The sequence below is a fragment of the Bufo gargarizans genome, chromosome 2 (assembly GCF_014858855.1).
Source record: "Bufo gargarizans isolate SCDJY-AF-19 chromosome 2, ASM1485885v1, whole genome shotgun sequence".
NCBI lineage: Eukaryota > Metazoa > Chordata > Amphibia > Anura > Bufonidae > Bufo > Bufo gargarizans.
Genome location: NC_058081.1, coordinates 356,279,293 through 356,301,136, shown reverse-complemented (window position 1 = coordinate 356,301,136; position 21,844 = coordinate 356,279,293). Strand labels below are relative to the sequence as shown.

Genomic DNA, 21,844 nt, shown 5'->3' with positions numbered 1-21,844 from the left:
CCATGAAAACCTTCCCCAGATCATAACACTGCCACTCCTCGCTTGTGTTCTTCCAGCAATGGTTGGAGAATGTTCTCAGATATTCCTCGCCTACCATGTCAACGTTCATCCATTTGATGGCACAGTAAGGTTCGCAGTCCACCCTAGTGCAACTCACATCAATGGCAATTGATGTTTCACAGTTAATGTTAAGGTCCCATTTGTCCTTTCATAATACACTTTCACAACAGCAGCACATGAAAAGTTGATCCCCTTTTGCAATTCTGATAACTCGCCCCTTTAACTACCATCAAGCAGGAGCCCCAACATCAGGGTGTGCCATGAGGAAAGAAAGGGTGCGGCGTTAGGAAGCTAACTGTCTGGCCCTAGGAAGCATTGGTGTGAGGATTGCCATTGTGATTTATATGAATAGCTGCTGCAGCCAGAGCCACTACCACTTTTGTCTTCTCCTCCCAGGCTGTAGCACATGGTACTATGTAATTTGGCTGAAGCTCTATAATAGTCCCATATGAAAACAGAGCCTTAATACAGAAGACTCTGACCACAGACTCTGAATGTACTCTGTAAAGGGTGTCGCAGACAGCATGAGTGAGGGGAGCAGAGGACGGGAGTTGTAGTTGTAGCCCGGAGGAGGGTTGGTGTGCTCAAAGATCACAGTGGCAATCTCCCCACTGCTGTGACTGGAGGGTGCACCCTTTCTTCCCTCACGGTACCCCCCGATGTTTTGGCTCTTGGCTGGTGGTAGTTGGGGTTCACAGTTGCACAGTATGTTAAAGGGGTATTATCATCTTAATGATCACTGCTAAATCTGTTAATGATTTAACAGTGATCATTTTTCTAAATATATTTCATTAACAAATCCCCACCCCTTAGAAAAAAATAAACCTATACTTACCTGACTGTTGTCTTCCGTCTCCCCTGGTTACGGCCACCGCTCTTCTCAGTTTTCGCGGTGGCCGTGCATGCGCAGATGATTTATTTTCTTCTCCCGGACGGCCGCGCGCTGCACTGAACGCGCACGCCGAGTCCGCACATGCGCCCTGGTGACTTCTTCCTGGCAAGTATACTATACTGGCCAGGAAGAAGTCACCAGGGCGCATGCGCGGACTCGGCATGCGCGTTCAGTACAGCGTGCGGCCCGGCCGGGAGAAGACATCAATCGAACCCGCCCCCTGCCGAGTGCCGAAACCAGGAAGTGGACGGCGCGCCGGGAGCAGGTAAGTATAAAACTGCGTGTTGAGAAAACCCCTTTAATGAGAGCTAAAATATGCTCATACTATATAATATAGCTGCTTAAATGATTGACTGTTTTTCCCACATTGTTATATCAGAGCCATATAGATATTTTTTATTTTACTATAGATAAGTATAACTTTTGTATGTGAATCTGACCCTGTATAGACTTCTAAGATGAGATTCTCCATAGTGCTCGATAGTTGATTAGAGAATAGAAGGTGGCAATTCATCTGCAAACTAAAAATTTTATGGAGCGAATGTGAAAAACATTGAAACAAAATTATTATCTACTCACAGCAATGTGATTTACAACCGACAAATCTGAGCAAAAATGGAAACGAAAAATATGGAAAATATGCCAGGATGTCAACCAACAAAGTGTGGTTATAGGGCTTTTCTGGACTATGGACTGGGGCCAGAATGTAACGGATAGCCATATTCATTTAGAAATGTCTGTATTATGTAATATTTTGCTTATTGGGTCTATTTGTTACCAAGAAAGAGGACAACAGAACAAAAATGGTTTATACAATTTTGACAGGTGAATAATTCATCTTAGAGATCAGAGGAATAGAGACAGAAATAATGCAGCGATCTAGTGTAAATAATTAGATTAGGGGAATTCTCAAGAAGATAACAAAGAACCTAACAGTTTAGAAATATATTGAAGTCTCCCAAAAATTCCTTGTGAATAAACAGCTCTAAGGTAAATATCAGCATTTTCGTGGAATTCATTCTTAACTTAAAGGGGTTGTCTTGCTTCAGCAAATGGCATTTATCATGTAGAGAAAGTTAATGCAAGGCACTTACTAATGTATTGTGATTGTCCATATTGCCTCCTTTGCTGGCTGGATCCATTTTTCCATCACATTATAGACTGTTCATATCCATAGTTATGACACCAAGCAATCCAGCTGCAGTGGCCGTGCTTGCATACTATAGAAGAAAGCACTGACCTATGCATACCCCATGGCCTCGGCCACCAGAGAGGTCAGTGTTTGTTCCTATATTGTGCAACCATGGCCACCGCTGCTGAATTGCAAGGTGATCATAACCATGGATACAAGCAGTGTATATTGCGATGGAAAAATGAATCAAGCCAGCAAAGAAAGCAATATGGACAATCACAATAAATTAGTAAGTGGTTTGTATTAACTTCTTCTACATAATAAATGCCATTTGCTGAAGTGAGACAACCCCTGTAATTAATTATGGCATTCAGAGAAAAGAACAAAATGGAAATGATTGGAACTTATTGATTGAGCATCTGTCAAAATGATCTGCCCTATTAAACCAGGCATATTGATTGCTAGGGTTGATCATGCAGCGTAAAATGATATATTTATTTTTAGGTGTATAAATGTGCAAGTGCACATTGCTATGGCTGAAAACATAACATAGAACAAAACATACAATGCAACAGCTCTCTGCAAACCAAATAAAGTACAAAAATGAATTATATTGCTAATGCTATGCTTATAAATTAGAGATGCTTGACAAATCATTTTATACAAAATATTTCAGCCGGTCTGGCGCACGTCTAGGCAATCTCTGTAAGACGGGAACCTAACACTAAGTTCAACCTGTGTCATGGCACTTAACAGGTTGAACTTAGTGTTAGGTTCCCGTCTTACAGAGATTGCCTTGACGTGTGGCAGACGGGCTCAAATAATTTTTTACAAAATGATTTGCCAAGCATCTCTAATTTATAAGCATAGCATTAGCAATACAATTCATTTTTGGACTTTATTTGGTTTGCAGAGTGCTTTTGCATTATATGTTTTGTTTTATGGCAAATGGCGTAACAGGAAAAAAAAAATTAAAACAGCCAATTTGCAATTTTTTATCACTTCAACTCCCTAATATTTTTTTGTATATAAAGTGATCAAAAAGTCACACACACTTCAAATTGGTACAGATCACCCCGCAAAAAATGAGCCCACATATAGCCCCATACACATAACTACAAAAAAGTTAGGGGTCAAAATATAGTGCTAAATCTTTTTTTTCTTAAAGGTTTAAAAAAAAATCTGTTTTGCGGAACGGAATTGCAGACCCATTCATTTCTATGGGGCAGCACGATGAGCTGCCAGGATACGGAATTGCGGATCCACACTTCCGGGTCCGCAATTCCAATCCCGCAATTGCAGACAAGAAAAGGCATTTTCTATGAGAATGCCGGCGATGTGCGGTCTGCAAAATGCGGAACGCACATCGCCGATGTCCGTGTTTTGCGGATCCACGGATCCGCAAAACACACATGGATGTATGAATGGACCCTTAAAACGCAAGAAAAATTATACAAGTGTGGTATCGTAGCTGTACTGAACTGGAGAATGAAGATAACAGGTCAATTTTACTGCATAGTGTATGATGTAAAAAAAAAAAAAAAAGAAATAAAAACCTTTGTCAGAATCGTTTTTTCCCAATTGTACCCCTTTTGGAATTGTTTTTCCGCTTCCCACTACATGTTATGCATACATTAAAGGTGCCTTTGGAAAATACAACTTATCCCACAAAAAATAAGCCCTCATAATGCTATATGAACAGAAAAAAATAAAAATTAGGACTATGGGAAGGCGGGGAGTGAAAAATGAAAATGCAAAAATTGAAAATTTCAGGGTCCTCTAAGGGTTAATAAAAGTCAGTTTTATTTACAATTTACACCCACTTTCAGTAGGACACAAATTTACCATATATTTCGGACTTAACCATTTTTGTCAATAATAGCCAACTACAAACCAAAACCAACAGATAGTAATAGTTTTATTTCTATGACCAGCTATCACCTACCTATATGATTGACAAATATTCCCCAGAGTCAATACAGATATTTAAAGGGGTTGTCCGAGTTATATTTATTAATGATCTATCCTCAGGATAGGTCATCAATATCAGATCGGCAGGGGTCCGACACCCGGCATCCCTGCCGATCAGCTGTTTGAAGAGAAGGCGCGCGCCGTGCCAGCGCTGCCTCCTCTTCACTGTTTACCTTCTAGCCATTGCATCTGTAGCGGTGGGCAGGTGTAATTACACCCAAGCCGTCCCATTCATTTCAATGGTACGGATCGCTTCTATAGACTTGTATAAGAGCGATCCGTACCATTGAAATGAATGGGACAGCTTGGGTGTAATTACACCTGCTCACCGCTGCAGATGCAGTGGCTAGAAAGTAAACAGTGAAGAGGAGGCAGCGCTGGCACGGCGCGCGCCTTCTCTTCAAACAGCTGATCGTCCGGGTGTCGGACCCCCAGCTGATCTGATATTGATGACCTATCCTGAGGATAGATCATTAATAAATATAACTTTGAAAACCCCTTAAAGGAGAAATTATACCATTGTTGAACAATATAGGCAGGAGGCAGAGGACCTCCATGCGAGTTTTGGGGAAAAGGTACATAAAAAAGACAGTTTGAAACAAATTAAACAAGATTTAACAGATGGATCGCAAACATTTAATACAGGATGGGGCCAACAAAAGAGGTGGAAAAGGAAGGAGAAAATGGAAAATAAAAAGCGGAAGAAATGATATTTAAAGGGAACCTGTCACCGGGATTTTGTGTATAGAGCTGAGGACATGGGCTGCTAGATGGCCGCTAGCACATCCGCAATACCCAGTCCCCATAGCTCTGTGTGCTTTTATTGTGTAAAAAAAACGATTTGATACATATGCAAATTAACCTGAGATGAGTCCTGTATATGAGAGGAGTCAGGGACAGGACTCATCTCAGGTTAATTTGCATATGTATCAAATCGTTTTTTTTTTACACAATAAAAGCACACAGAGCTATGGGGACTGGGTATTGCGAATGTGCTAGCGGCCATCTAGCAGCCCATGTCCTCGGCTCTATACCCAAAATCCTGGTGACAGGTTCCCTTTAAGGTACTGATAATTATACAATACGGCAAAAAAAGATAAATCATTTAAAAAAAATTATTAGAGGCCATTGGGATATCTTAAAACAAGATAAAGTAATTAGGGAGAACATCCCAGGAAAAAAACATTTTCACTTTTAGAAAAGCGAGAAATTGGGGGAACCTGGCTTAGTAGCAGGAAGAATGGGCCAGAACAAGAAAAAAAGCAAAAACACATAAAGTCTTTTTATTCATGTGGAATCTATAAAGCATGCCAGAGTATAACAGCTATCAGTCCCATGCTCACCGTAGAAAATGGAGAAGTAAAGTTTAAAATCCAGGCTCATATTATGTGGGGATCGTATATTTTAGAAAATACGCCTGTCATAAGATCCAGATGTACGTGAATAACTTTTATACTACTATACCCTTGTTCCAGTCCCTCGCTGCCAGATCCAGAGTGGCACAATGACATAGTGTGGAGGTGACAGCAGCATCAGGAGACTACAGAGTGGCAATGTGACATAGTATGGAGGTGGCAGCAGCATCAGGAGACCACAGAATGGCAAGGTGACAGAGTGTGGAGGTGGCAGCAGCATCAGGAGACCATAGGGTGTCAAGGTGACATAGTGTGGAGCTAGCAGCAGCATGAGGAGACCACAGAGTGGCAAGGTGACTTAGTGTTGAGTGGTGAGGTGGGTGGCACTAAAAATACCCGCTGATGATGGTGGGTGTCAGAAGGAGCACTTGGCATCAGATGTGTGGCATCAGGCGGGTGGCAGCATCAGAATAGTAGCTGAGGCAGGTAGCCAGAAGAAACTAGTCTCTTTTGTTAAGGTTTGGATGAGGCAGCGTGGATGATTTAATCTGATGCATCAGGCAATGGTGGGGGAAATCCTGGCTGATCCATGCCTGATTTATCTTGACAAAGGTCGGTCTCTCCACATTTTGGGTGGACAGGCGAGTTCTCCTTGAGGTAACGATGGCCCCTGCCACACTAAACACCTGCTCTGGCCGGGCAGGACAGCTTTTCCAGGGCAAACTTGGCCAGTTGTGGCCACAAATCTAGTTTGTCTGCCCAGTAGTCCAGCGGATCTTCAATGATGGCTGGCATGGTGCACTCCAAGTATGCCACCACCTGCTAGTTCAGGTTCTTCTCTATGTCTAGCTGCTAGTGAGTAGGCTCTTCACTATGTGGGTGAAGAAAGCTGCTCATCAGCAACTCTAGCCTCAAGTTGCTGCTGATGGAGTTGGTACTGCTCCTGCCCCCCATCCCCCCCCCCGCCCCCCCAGCAGCCATGGCAGTGGAACATGAGCGCAGAGGGCCCACCCAGTCAGACCTGCTAGAGCATGGATGATTTGCAGCAGAGGGTCAGTCCGCAAGGGGTCACTTTAACCACCTCAGCTCTCCTAGCTTAAACCCCCTTAATGACCAGACCACTTTTTACAATTCTGCACTACACTACTTTCACGGTTTATTGCTCGGTCATACAACTTACCACCCAAATGAATTTTACCTCCTTTTCTTCTCACTAATAGAGCTTTCATTTGGTGGTATTTCATAGCTGCTGACATTTTTACTTTTTTGTTATTAATCGAAATATACAGAATTTTTTGCTAAAAAATGAAATTTTTCACTTTCAGTTGTAAAGTTTTTCAAATAAAACTATATTTCTATATAATTTTTTCTCTAAATTTATTGTTCTACATGTCTTTGATAAAAAAAAATGCAATAAGTGTATATTTATTAGTTTGCGCAAAGGTTATAGCATTTACAAACTATGGTACAAAAATTTGAATTTCCGCATTTTGAAGCAGCTCTGACTTTCTGAGCACCTGTCATGTTTCCTGAGGTTCTACAATGCCCAGACAGTAGAAACACCCCACAAATGACCCCATTTCGGAAAGTAGACACCCTAAGGTATTCGCTGATGGGCCTAGTGAGTTCATAGAACTTTTTATTTTTTGTCACAAGTTAGCGGAAAATGATGATTTTTTTTATCCTTACAAAGTCTCATATTTCACTAACTTGTGACAAAAAATAAAAATTTCCATGAACTCACTATGCCCATCACGAAATACCTTGGGGTGTCTTATTTCCAAAATGGGGTCACTTGTGGGGTATTTATACTGAGAGAAATAACTCTCTAAAAGTCAACTTTTCCAATTTTTTTATACAAAGTTGTCATTTTAGAGAGATATTTCTCTCACCCAGCATGGGTATATGTAAAAAGACACCCCAAAACACATTGCCCAACTTCTCCTGAGTACGGCGATACCACACTTGTGACACTTTTTTGCAGCCTAGGTGGGCAAAGGGGCCCAAATTCTAAAGAGCACCTTTAGGATTTCACAGGGCATTTTTTACACATTACTACTTCTCACGCATTAGGGCCCCTAAAATGCCAGGGCAGTATAAATACCCCACAAGTGACCCCATTTTGGAAATAAGACACCCCAAGGTATTCCGTGAGGGGCATGGTGAGTTCCTACAATTTTTTTTTTTTTTTGGCGCAAGTTAGCGGAAAAATGATTATTATTATTATTTTTTTACTTACAAAGTCTCATATTCCACTAACTTGTGACAAAAAATAAAAACTTCCATGAACTCACTATGCCCATCACAAAATACCTTGGGGTGTCTTCTCTCCAAAATGGGGTCACTTGTGGGGTATTTATACTGCCCTGGCATTTTAGGGGCCCTAATGCGTGAGAAGTAGTTTGAAATCCAAATGTGTAAAAAATGCCCTGTGAAATCCTAAAGGTGCTCTTTAGAATTTGGGCCCCTTTGCCCATCTAGGCTGCAAAAAAGTGTCACACATGTGGTATCGCTGTACTCATAAGAAGTAGGGCAATGTGTTTTGTGGTGTATTTTTACATATACCCATGCTGAGTGAGAGAAATATCTCTCTGAAAGTCAACTTTTCCCATTTTTTATACAAAGTTGTCATTTTAGAGAGATATTTCTCTCACCCAGCATGGGTATATGTAAAAAGGCCCCCCCTAAAACACATTGCCCAACTTCTCCTGAGTACGGCGATACCACATGTGTGACACTTTTTTGCAGCCTAGGTGCGCAAAGGGGCCCAAATTCCTTTTAGGGGGGCATTTCTAGACATTTGGTTCCAGACTTCTTCTCACGCTTTAGGGCCCCTAAAATGCCAGGGCAGCATAAATACCCCCCATGTGAACCCATTTTGAAAAGAAGACACCCCAAGGTATTCCATGAGGGGCATGGCGAGTTTATAGAACTTTTTTTTGTTTTTTCTCACAAAGTCTCCCTTTCCGCTAACTTGGGACAAAAATTTCAATCTTTCATGGACTCAATATGCCCCTCAGCGAATACCTTTGGGTGTCTTCTTTCCAAAATGGGGTCATTTGTGGGGTGTTTGTACTGCCCTGGCATTTGAGGGTCTCCGCAATCATTACATGTATGGCCAGCATTAGGAGTTTCTGCTATTCTCCTTATATTGAGCATACGGGTAATGAGATTTTTTTTTTCCGTTCAGCCTCTGGGCTGAAAGAAAAAATGAACGGCACAGATTTCTTCATTCGCATCGATCAATGTTGATGAAAAAATCCCTGCAAAAAAAAAAAAGGAGGGGGAAAGGCGTCTGCCAGGAGCATATGAACACCGCCCCTCAGCTCATAAGCCTCGGCAAACGTATGTTTTTTACTGCAGAGGAGGAATCTCGTCTTGCAGCGCCGCATACACCGACTTTTGTGTCTGAGATGTATTGTCTGAAGCCAAGAGCTCCGCAGTCAAGAACAGCTCAAAAACCCCCAGTGCCGATCAAATCTGAGCTGTCTCAACCCGAACTCCAGACTGGGCAGTGAAAGGGGGAACTATTGATGCGGCTGAAGTTGGGGGCTGCCAATCAGGGTTTGCCAGCACCTCAGGGACACTAGGGGGTCTACGGGCCTGTCTGTGCGGTGGCTGCGACGGGGGAACTAATGCACGTGCCACCGTACTAGCTTCAACTGCCCTTCTGGTGCTCGCCACTTCACAATGTTCTACGGCAGTGCTGGTACTAGGTCCAGGATGGGCTGCGCTGCTGGTGTATGCCTCACCACGTAATCTGACAGCGCCAGCCCCACTCTGATGCCCTTAAAGCAGATCCTGCGCAACCTGTGGTCTAGCAACACGGGCCCGGGTACGCCTGGTGGTATCAGGGACCTCAACCTCATCGTCCGCACTTTGGGTCAGACTGCCACTGCTTTCTACAGGTTCGTATTCTGACCCGCTGGATTCGTCAGATGAGGGTTCCCATTCCTCATCCGACTGGGTCAGAAGCCTGTAGGCCTCTTCAGAAGAATACCCCTTACTTGACTTTGGTCAACTAAATATAGGGGGTATTCCCTGAGACTACCCAAGAAAAAAAGCAAGCCTGTCTTACAAATGGGATGCTAGCGAAGTACCGGAAGCCGCTGCGATTAATAAAAAATATCAAAACTGATTTTTTTATCGCCACAGCGCTTGTAAAGTGATTGTGCAGTGATAAAAAAAAAATTGTCACAGCAGCGGGGCGGGTGTGGGTGAACGCACGTGTGGGCGACCGATCAGGCCTGATCGGGCAAACACTGCGTTTTGGGTTAAGGGCGAGCTAAGGTGACACTAATACTATTATAGATCTGACTGTGATCAGTTCTGATCACTTACAGATACTATAAAAGTACCAATGCTGATAAGCGATACGCTAATCAGCCAATCAGTGACTGAGGTGCGGTGGGCTGGGCGCTAACCGACGCTAACTACCTAACAAAGGGGCCTAAACTAACCTAAAACCTAACCGTCAATACTAGTGAAAAAAAAAGTGACAGTTTACACTGATCGCTTTTTTCCCTTTCACTAGTGATTGACAGGGGTGATCAAGGGGTTAATTGGGGTGATGGGGGGTGATCTGGGGCTAAATGTGTGGTGTTTGTGCACTTACAGTGATCTGTGCTCCTCTGCTGGGGATATAATGTGTTAACTGGCTTGTGATTTGTTTTTTTGAAAATCACCAGCCTGCCAGCGATGACGATTGGCTGGCAGGCTGGTGACGAACTCCTCCTGCGATTTTTGCTGGCCCACAATGCGCATGCGCGGGCCGGCTATGCGCGTCATCTCGCGTCTCGCGAGATGACGCACCCGAGCGTCAAGGAGGAATGAATCGACCGCCTCCGGACCGCAATCCTGCGTTAGGCGATTCGGAGGCGGTTAAGATGAGTTAAGTGTTTTGTGCCGCCAGTTGCAGTGAAGCAACAGGACAGAGTCCCTTTAAGAAATGGTGTTGGTACCCAGGTGTAGGAATGGCCGAGTGGTATAGGGTGACCTATAATGTCCCTTGATGTTTTGTGCACGTGTCACGGTGCTTCTATCTGGATACGATGGAACCCCAGGCGTTGGCTCTGAAGCAGACAAAGGAGGTAGTTGAATTGTGGGATGAAGAATAAATTAAGTCCAGACCTTGTGATGAAGTTGAATAGCAGCTTTACTTTCAATAAATGTTTCTCCAAGCGGTTTACAGACTTTGTCTTGGTCCCAGCAGGTTTTTTTCATTAACTCTGGCAGGCAAACAAACTCAACCCTGCTACATCGTTTGCTCTCTAGCCCTGCTATGCCAGGTTGACTGAATGGCTCAGCTTTTTCTGTATGCTGCAACTTCTCTCTTTAGTCTGTCTCTTGATTAGGCCAGGGAACTTTTCCTGCTGGCTCCTGAGGCTCCAAGCTATGACCTCTATATCCAGCAGAGCTCAGGATGCTCTAGCTGCCTTGCTTTGCTTGGCTGGGGCATGTCCAGCAGGGATGTATACCTGCTGCACACACTTCCTCTAGCTGGGGGTGTACTAGACTGACCTCTAACTAACTAGTCCCCTCCCCTCCTTGGTGGAAGAGTTAGAATGGAAAGAAAGGTTCCATTTTCTGTAACTGTAGCACTGCCATGCTTGCTGCCACCTACTGGTGAACCAGGTAAATTACAATAGAACATAACAGTTGCAAAACAGATAATGCACAGTTTTGGAATGGAAATAAATACATATGATGACATGAGGTTAGCCAATAAAGAGGTTAGTCAATAATCCTTGACAACTACAATTTTCTAATCTCCATCCTAAACTGCTCTTGTGGCGCCCCCTTGGTACTGTCAGGATCCCCCTGAAAGAGCACCGCAGACCATTCTCTTACTCATACTTACCTAACAGTCCACAATTGTGTACTGATTCTCCTTTTTTTGGCTTGGGGAGCTGCCTCACCACCAACATCAGTGTTTGTTTTGTTTGCTTGGTTTTGTTTTCTTGGTTTTGTATCTACTTCTTTTATTACTTTCATCACCAACTATCACCATCTGGTGCATCCACTGGCGCCTCCTAATCTCTTTTTCTTCCCTCCTTTCTTTCCAAAATTTCCCTACCCCAATATCTTTGTCCAGTCACTCTATTGTTTCCCTTTTTTGCCATTTTTTTTTGTTTTTTTTCTCTTTCCACTACTTTCCAGGCCGGTTAGCTCCTGCAAAGTGGGTGGTCTACCCCGGCCATGTTTGGCTACCAACCTCGCACTGCCACCCTGCTAACTCCCGGGCCACACTTTGTCACCCGGCTCCCAATTGCGATCGGCTACATCGAGTACTGTCTGCATGGCACTGATATCCTCCTCAACGGTCTCTGAGCCAGGAGCCTGACCGCTTGCAACGACAGCTCCCATGCCACTCTCCTTATCACTACTAGCCCGCCTAGAGGAGGAAGCGGCATTTATCTACTCCAGATCTTGGCTGGGCAGTGTCTGCTGACTGCCCTCTAGTAGCTCGTCCTCGCTGTATAGTGGAGGTGAGCCAACAGCATATAATACTTCTCTGGCTGAGGAAACAGAAAAGGACAGAGGCAGGTTGAGGACAGGTGAGTACACAGGGCCTGCTCCCAGGCCATGCCATCTAAGGGTTGTGTTTGACAAACCCAGCGACTCTTGGCTGGAGGGGGTCTGATGTCACTTGCGAAGATCGAGTTCATTCAAGAACCACTGGGTTGTTGGTCAAGACATGACCGTTAGCTGACACTGGGAGATCAGGCCTCTCAAAGTGACCCCTGATGCCATGCCCTTTACTCTGCTGCGACCTGTGCCTGCGCCAGAAACATTTAGGCCTGTGCACCTCCCCTGTGCAGGGCCTGTCAATTCTCTGTCTGGCATACTGTTAGATCAAATAAGTAAATAAAAAGTAAATTAATACACGCCAAAAAGGGCTGTAATTTTCTTACTTCACCACACAACGGCTAATAAGCCCTTTTTCTTTTTTGCCACTAATTCACGCCAAAAAAACTGCACTGCACAAGGGCTAATAAGATCCTAATAACAAGAACAGTTTGCTGGAATTACAGAGCTATTTAATGGCAACTTGAATCTGCAGTCAGTGCAGCAAGGTGTAATAGGATTGTTCCTATTACCCAGGCTGTAAACATCCCTATTGAACCCAGTACTGCTTCAATACTGTGGAATAATTCCTCCCTATCCTTTCCCTACACTTCTAATGCTCTTTCCCTTGACTTCTATTGAGCAAAATATACGTTTTCAAGTCTTTCCTAGCACTGTCCCTAGTGCCTGCTAACATCTCTCCCTGCACTAAGTACACTGGAAAATTACTGAATCCAAGATGGCTGAGGCTATTTATAGGGCTGTGACATCACAAGGCTGGCTGGCTGCTGATTGGCTGCATGCATGGCATTGTGGGTGATCCCTCATTCACAGAGTTCCTTGCTCCATGTCCTAACATGTGTAGCAGCCATTTTAGGAAAAAATTTGATTCGTAAGCACGAAGCGCGAGGAAATTCTGATTCGGTGCGAATCGAAAAATTCTGATCTGATTCGCTCATCTCTAGTCATGACCAGATGCATTCCTGAGCCTCCCTGTTCAACTACATTTACTGTATACAGCTGAGCAGGAAGACTCAGGAACAGATCCGATTTAGATATAAGAAGAGCCCTCAGCCACTTTGAGTGCAGCAGAGACAGTGGAATTGGTAGTGTGAGGGTCCATTCACATGTCAGTTTTTTCTTTCCTGATCTGTTCCTGATCAGGACCAGTTCTGGACCCATTCATTTTCAATGGGTCCTGGAAAAAATCGTACAACACAATGTGTGCTGTCCGTTTCCGTTGTTCCGTTCCACATGTCCGATTAAATATAAAACTTGTCCTATTCTTTTCCGCAAAAATCGGATCCTGGTACAATACAAAGTCAATGGTTCCGCAAAAAACGGAAGACATTCGTATGTCATTACGTATGTCATCCGTTTTATGCGGAATCCGTTCCTGGAGATTAAATCCTGCCCACAGAAATCACTTATTCACTTTTTTTTTCAATTTTTTTTCAAAGAAATCCAAACAACTTTATTTGCTTTGTGAAATTTATACATGTTTCCATTTTTTGCGGATCCGCAAAAAACGGATGACATACGGATGACATACGGAAACATTTTCAGGAACAACGGATCCGCAAAAAACGGACCGAAATTCGGGATATAGAAAAATACTGACGTGTGAATGTAAGGCACAGTAATAGTGTAAGGCACAGTAAGGCACAGTAATACACTGGTATAGATCATACCAGTGTATTACTGTACTGTGGTGGCAGTAGGGAGCGCACGGCGTCATAGCAACCCATGACGCCGTGTGCTCCTGCTCTCAGCAGGAATCCAGGCCGCGGTTCCACGGACCGCTCACGTCCGTGAAAAACGGCCATGTGCATTCAGCCTAATGGAGAGGTAAGTACTGACCAAACTATCTTCCCACAACAGGTCAGAAGGCTGCTTGATTGTTTTAATGCCCTCAGAACCCCATTCAAATTTGAAAAAGAGTTTACTTGATATTTAGATTGAATAACAGCTACAGTTAAATGAAGTAGCACCTTGTAATATGAAGATTCAGGTGTAATTAGGTTCCCTAAAAAAGAGATGTAAGTCTTTACTGTCATGTTTTGAAGGCAGCATGTCATTTATGTCCCATTTGTGTAGTTATGTTGCTGTGCCGTATGTTAGTTTTCAGCATGACAGGGGTGTTTATAGAACTGAGCAGTGTATCTGCTTGTCTAGTCAAGTCTTGGTGATCATTCTTAAGGAACATATAAGTGACAGCCTGGGAAAGCTAAATCAATGTTCAGAATTATCCACAAAAGGTACAAGTGTCCAGAACATAGCAGATTTTGCAAGAGTACAAGTAATTTAGTAAAAGCAAATAATAGTAAAAGCAAACACAATGTACCAGAACTCTGCAAACATAGAAGATATGGACTATACAGTGCTATATTCACAATATAATATAAATATGAGGTACTTAGCAAATATATATGATCAGTTGTTCAAATCACTTGTGTCCATCCACCACGGCAAGGCGACCTCAGTCTAGATGGAAACCTACTCTCTGATACCTCTCTTTATGCCATCTGGCCTCTTAATTCAGGGTAAGCAAGTTCCACATTTGTTCAGTGTCTGCTCCATTTGTTACCTCTCTCTGTGCCAGCAGGGAGAACAGACTACAGCTACATTTACTGCACTTATTAAAATCAGCCTGTGGAAGGCATGGGTTATTTAGGAGTGTACAACCAAAATGGAGACAGCCACACCTCCAAATGCATACTGCAAAGACAAAAGTCAGCACCCCCTGCAAAATGAGGTAAATGCTCATCATCATGACTGAAGCTACAAAAGTAAAAGCAAGTACAGTGTCCATTTGGAGGTCTGGCTGTCTCCATTTTGGTTGTACACTTTGCAGGGTTGGTTTGCAGCTGGTATGGGAGAGATACATTTGTAGAGCAGACCTGAACAAGCCACCTGGGTCAAAATAGATTCAGCCAGCGGGAAGTGAGAAATAGTGTAGTCCATGACAGATATGTTGAAGCAGCTAGAGCAATTATCAATAATTACATGGATGCACCATAATTACACATTATATCAGGGAACATGTGCACATCTGTCACTAGTGTAACTTGGGGCAATGTGCATATGAACATACTGTTAGCTAAGGCCAAGAACAGCTTCCAACTCCAAGCAAGCTATTGACACTGTGGCAATCATGGACACTCAACATGGACACCTTGTCACACTTTCCCTTTTCTTCCGTACTATCACTGAAGGACTTTTGGCAGGAGGACTTGAAATATAAAGACTGATTACATATTGTTAGCAATAGCTTTTACTTTGTGGTGGATCTTGTGTGTTAGAGAAGCAGAGTGACAACAATTGTTGGTGCCAAAATATAACTTTAATTTTTTTCATTCCTGGTTGCTGTGCCAAGTTGAGACCTACAATACATTATACAAACTGAAATGGGAGGGTTTTCCTGGTTGAATAAATACAGTAACTGCAGGAACCAGAATTATGATAATATAATAAAGTAAATAAAGGCAACTTACTATATATAAATATAGAATTATTTTTATTTACATTAGGCTCATATCCATTACATGAATAGCATCGTCATACATGATTCTTACAAATGTTCTTACACTCTGGAACTTCATGTACAAAAATGTTCAACAGGAAAAGGAAAACTTTGTAGTCTCATTTAACATGTTATGTTTCCATTGTCCTATATGTTATTAGTAGGTAACTTGGGATTTCTGTATGCCAGGATATTATGATACTTTGATGTTGCCACAACCATGTGCTAGATATCCTATATATTAAAATGTATAGTTTTCAGAAGATTTCTTTATTTACTGACATCTCTACCTATTTAGGTTTATAACTGTTACTGTGTCTTTATGCAGGTTGTACAACATTACATATATAGACTATGGATCATTCTCAGTGCATGAGCGTTTCTTTTTTTTTATCCTCAATATACGTTTTTTTTATAAATTAAGAATTGATAAAAACATTTAATTCAGGCAAGCAATTTCAATAAGGGAAAAGCATGGGGTGAATTGCTGCATTCAGTATCACTTGATCTACGCGTCCATTTTCAGCCAATTGCATATTCTATATACACTGTGCAGGAGAAGCAACAATCAGTTACACTCAACCAAAGAAAAAACAGCGATATTTATATCAGAAAATGGCAGGAATAGGATAAGGATCATTGCTCCCCGTGACTGCTTTTTCCTATCCATAATTATAGTGTAGGTCAGGCAGGATCAATGGATTCCTTGGACAATCCGATTTTCCACCACCTCTGGTAAACAAAAACATTCAAGATGCATCTTTTCAAAAACACCAATCTGCTTATTTTAAATGCATATAATGAATAAAGCTGAAAATATAGTAACAGAAGTGGCAGCAGAGGTGACACCTGCTGTGAGCAGATTAATGACATAGAAATCTGTGCTATATATAGTGTAGTGATATACAGTACAGACCAAAAGTTTGGACACACCTTCTCATTCAAAGAGTTTTCTTTATTTTCATGACTATGAAAATTGTAGATTCACACTGAAGGCATCAAAACTATAAATTAACACATGTGGAATTATATACATAACAAAAAAGTGTGAAACAACTGAAAATATGTCATATTCTAGGTTCTTCAAAGTAGCCACTTTTTGCTTTGATTACTGCTTTGCACACTCTTGGCATTCTCTTGATGAGCTTCAAGAGATAGTCACCTGAAATGGTTTTCACTTCACAGGTGTGCCCTGTCAGGTTTAATAAGTGGGATTTCTTGCCTTATAAATGGGGTTGGGACCATCAGTTGCGTTGTGGAGAAGTCAGGTGGATACACAGCTGATAGTCCTACTGAATAGACTGTTAGATTTTGTATTATGGCAAGAAAAAAATCAGCTAAGTAAAGAAAAACGAGTGGCCATCATTACTTTAAGAAATGAAGGTCAGTCAGTCCGAAAAATTGGGAAAACTTTGAAAGTGTCCCCAAGTGCAGTCACAAAAACCATCAAGCGCTACAAAGAAACTGGCTTACATGCGGACCGCCCAAGGAAAGGAAGACCAAGAGTCACCTCTGCTGCGGAGGATAAGTTCATCCGAGTCACCAGCCTCAGAAATCGCAGGTTAACAGCAGCTCAGATTAGAGACCAGGTCAATGCCACACAGAGTTCTAGCAGCAGACACATCTCTAGAACAACTGTTAAGAGGAGACTGTGTGAATCAGGCCTTCATGGTAGAATATCTGCTAGGAAACCACTGCTAAGGACAGGCAACAAGCAGAAGAGACTTGTTTGGGCTAAAGAACACAAGGAATGGACATTAGACTAGTGGAAATCTGTGCTTTGGTCTGATGAGTCCAAATTTGAGATCTTTGGTTCCAACCACTGTATCTTTGTGCGACGCAGAAAAGGTGAACAGATGGACTCTACATGCCTGGTTCCCACCGTGAAGCATGGAGGAGGAGGTGTGATGGCGTGGGGGTGCTTTGCTGGTGACACTGTTGGGGATTTATTCAAAATTGAAGGCATACTGAACCAGCATGGCAACCACAGCATCTTGCAGCGACATGCTATTCCATCCGGTTTGCGTTTAGTTGGACCATCATTTATTTTTCGACAGGACAATGACCCCAAACACACCTCCAGGCTGTGTAAGGGCTATTTGACCATGAAGGAGATTGATGGGGTGCTGCGCCAGATGACCTGGCATCAACAGTCACCGGACCTGAACCCAATCGAGATGGTTTGGGGTGATCTGGACCGCAGAGTGAAGGCAAAAGGGTCAACAAGTGCTAAGCATCTCTGGGAACTCCTTCAAGACTGTTGGAAGACCATTTAGGTGACTACCCCTTGAAGCTCATCAAGAGAATGCCAAGAGTGTGCAAAGCAGTAATCAAAGCAAAAGGTGGCTACTTTGAAGAACCTAGAATATGACATATTTTCAGTTGTTTCACACTTTTTTTGTTATGTATATAATTCCACATGTGTTAATTCATAGTTTTGATGCCTTCAGTGTGAATCTGCAATTTTCATAGTCATGAAAATAAAGAAAACTCTTTGAATGAGAAGGTGTGTCCAAACTTAAAAGTCGGTCTACCCCAATAAAACCTAAGAAAAAAGGGGAGGGTAGGTGGGGTACCTGGCTGCACGTCCCGCCTGCAAGTCCCGCCAAGGTTATAAAGGCCAAGGGGAAGTGGCCTCAGCCCCTCCCACAAATACAGGCTGCCCGGCAGCGTTAACTACTTGTGGTCAGGGTGATGGCCCCTGATCGTACTAACCGGACCTTACCGATGGCTGGTTAATGCCGGGAGCCAGGAACGAGGGTAGGCCTAAAAGTGGGCAAAAATAGAGACACAACATACTATATATATTTACATTGAGTGATCTCGTGGCTTTGGCAATTTCTTATAGTTTCAGAGTAACTCTGCCCATTTCTTACCAAGCACTGTTGATTAGTGGTTTTAAACCTATAAATTATATAATACAGTTTAATCTAAAACAAGACCAAAATCCTGGAGAAAATCATATTCATTCATGTGTATACCAAGTAACCACCATTGTGGAAAGTACATTTTTGAAGATTTTTTTATTTTTTTTACATTTTTAAAATCTTATTGATCATCTAAAGTGCTCATAGACTCCATGTCTGAATTCAAAAGGATTTCCCCTAACTTTTTCCTTCTTGTGATTGGAAGATTAAAGCACTTGGGTCTCCAATGATCATAAATTATTTGCAGACACAGCACTGGTTTTATCCAGGCCCTATGTCTGATACTGCAACTAAGCCCCGTTAAGGCTACTTTCACACTCGCATTTTGGGCGGATCCGTCATGGATCTGCAAAAACGGATCTGTTGCAATAATACAACCGCATGCATCCGTCATGAACTGATCCGTTTGTATTATCTGTAACATAGCCAAGACGGATCCGTCATGAACTCCATTGAAAGTGAATGGGAGACGGATCCGTTTTCTATTGTGCCAGATTGTGCCAGAGAAAATGGATCCATCCCCATTGACTTTCATTTTGTGTGTCAGGACATTTGGCTCAGTTTCGTCAATCGGACAGCAAAACACTGCAAGCAGGTGTCCGCCTCCAGAGCGGAATGGAGACTGATCGGAGGCAAACTGATGCATTCTGAGCGGATCCTTTTCCATTCAGAATGCATTAGGGCAAAACTGATCCGTTTTGGACCGCTTGTGGGAGCCCATGACGGATATCACAAACGGAAAGCCAAAACGCCAGTGTGAAAGTAGCCTAACTTGAGCTGTAGGAGTTCTAGCAGTTAAATCCCACATTAATGGCATATCTTGGAAAACCCCTATAATGATAATTACACACCCCGTCCCCCCACCCCCAAAAAATGACATCAATCTGACATAAAAGTAAGATTAGGTAGTATTCTCAACTGATTTCAAGATTGAACCTGGTGGAAGGTCACACAAGGTTAATCTCAAAAGAAATGAACACACATCTACTCTCGGGAGTGCTCATAGGTTTCCATAAATCCCATTCATTTCATTGGATTAGTATTGCACGTACATGGCCAGTATTTTCATGACAACAGCAATGGCGTTAGTTCATTTTCAGGATCTGTGACTATCGCAGTTGATATTCACCAATCATTTATGTTATTAATGAGTGATATTTCATAAAAGTGTCAAATATAAAAGTATTGTATATAATAGGTAAGGCCTCTTTCACACTTGCGTTGTCCGGATCCGGCGTGTACTCCACTTGCCGGAATTACACGCCGGATCCGGAAAAACGCAAGTGAACTGAAAGCATTTGAAGACGGATCCGTCTTCAAAATGCTTTCAGTGTTACTATGGCACCCAGGACGCTATTAAAGTCCTGGTTGCCATAGTAGTAGTGGGGAGCGGGGGAGCGGCATACTTACAGTCCGTGCGGCTCCCGGGGCGCTCCAGAGTGACGTCAGAGCGCCCCATGCGCATGGATCATGTGATCCATGCGATCACGTCATCCATGCGCCTGGGGCGCTCTGACGTCACTCTGGAGCGCCCCGGGAGCCGCACGGATGGTAAGTATGCTGCTCCCCGCTCCCCACTACACTTTATCATGGCTGCCAGGACTTTAGCGTCCCGGCAGCCATGGTAACCATTGAGAAAAAGCTAAACGTCGCATCCGGCAATGCGCCGAAATGACGTTTAGCTTAAGGCCGGATCCGGATCAATGCCTTTCAATGGGCATTCATTCCGGATCCGGCCTTGCGGCAAGTGTTCCGGATTTTTGGCCGGAGCAAAAAGCGCAGCATGCTGCGCTATTTGCTGCGGCCAAAAAACGTTCCGTTCCGGAACGGAAGACATCCTGATGCATCCTGAAGGACGGACTGTCCATTCAGAATGCATTAGGATAATCCTGATCAGTATTCTTCCGGCATAGAGCCCCGACGACGGAACTCTATGCCGGAAGACAATAACGCAGATGTGAAAGAGCCCTAACATTGCAATTGGAAGCAGTTGGATGCGATATAAGTCAAGGAGCAGTTGACGTACATCACATAATGGAGTTGTGTAAGAAAACAGCAGAGCCATGGCACTTACTTCTGAATAACTTACACAATCCATAAATCCCATCTGTGCAGGACAGGTCATTCCAGACAATGGCCGTTTTGCATCGAGAGTGACATCTTGTCAAAGCCTTGCCTTGACATGGCCTTGACATGGCACCACTTATCACTAGTAATGGCCATTGGACCTAACTGCACTATTCTGACTTGTATACTGCCTTTAAAAGCAGCTTAATTTTTTCAAAATGGTGACAATCACCAGTACTGGCTGCATAATTGAATGAAAGGATCTAGAAGTTAATGATCCAAATGACATCTATTGATGATGCTTTTATAGTCTGGGTCTTCTTAAAAAAGGTTGTTTTATATAATTTATTTTATAAAAGTAAATATTTGTTGCAGTCTGTTTGTTTTCTTGCATGTAACTGAGAAATCCAATTTCAACACATTTGTTGTTCTAGTGATCTGATGATCGTTACCGATTTCACCGATTTCTGTTTCATATAACATTGGCATGTGTAATGTGCTGAGCAATATCCCATATTTTAAGATTATAGCAGAGATTCAATATTGTTCAGTGTCTTGCTACCTCCGGGAATATATTATTGGATGATTCATATATGGGACCTCTAAGTTCAAAGCTGAAACCATCGTTCGCATAATTCTACACAAATCTCTCTATCACTGTGAAGGATAAGACGATGATCTCCTTTATACCTGAGATGCTATGAAGAGCTCTGTGCAATAAGTCTAGTCCTGTGCTGTCCAGTACGGAGACCGAGGAGGTAATCCTTAGCAACCTCAACTCCAGTAACTTGTCAGTGATCGTTCGTATACCGGGGCTCTTTTAACCCCATATGTTATGTACAATGGAAGGGGTTTATGAGTCTCGTCCTTATGAGAGTATGTACAACACAGCTTCACGTACAAGTCTGGTTATTGCCAAGTTGCAGAATCTGTTTAATGAAAATATCTGCCTGTTCTTCATCACATAGGAACTTCCCATACACATCGGAAAGTTTCCCCATTAGGAGCAGCTGAAACTCTTCATTGCCCACTTCAATAGCAGCTGCAAGGGCCAAGGAGAGGTAAGTGACAGCATCTTCAGCATCCTGTAAACAGGTAACATGGTTACATCAGGACAGCTGTTCTGCTACTTCGTCTAAGAGGAAGTATCAACACCCTTTAGTCATCAGGGCTAATACACACAGCACAAGCAGACATGTTCACGTGACGTTATGCACTCATATTTAACTTGAACGCTTACCAAATTATTTTATTGTCTCAGCATATTATTTCCTTCACGTCTACTGTAAGTAATGATGCATTTATGTACCATTGCTCCATTGTATGATAATATGGTACACTAGATACTAT

The 21,844-nt window shown here is 42.8% G+C and overlaps 1 protein-coding gene across 4 annotated transcripts in view; it reads right to left on the bottom strand.

Moving 5' to 3' along the window:
• Window positions 1-20,289: 20,289 nt before the first annotated feature.
• SH3TC2 (SH3 domain and tetratricopeptide repeats 2) overlaps window positions 20,290-21,844 on the bottom strand; it is a 198,405-nt gene continuing 196,850 nt past the window's right edge. For all 4 annotated transcript variants that reach the window (XM_044280726.1, XM_044280724.1, XM_044280725.1 and 1 more), the window contains one exon: window positions 20,290-21,579. In XM_044280726.1, the coding sequence (XP_044136661.1) occupies window positions 21,388-21,579 (192 nt within the window). In that variant the 3' untranslated portion in view covers window positions 20,290-21,387. The remainder of the gene's footprint in view (window positions 21,580-21,844) is intronic.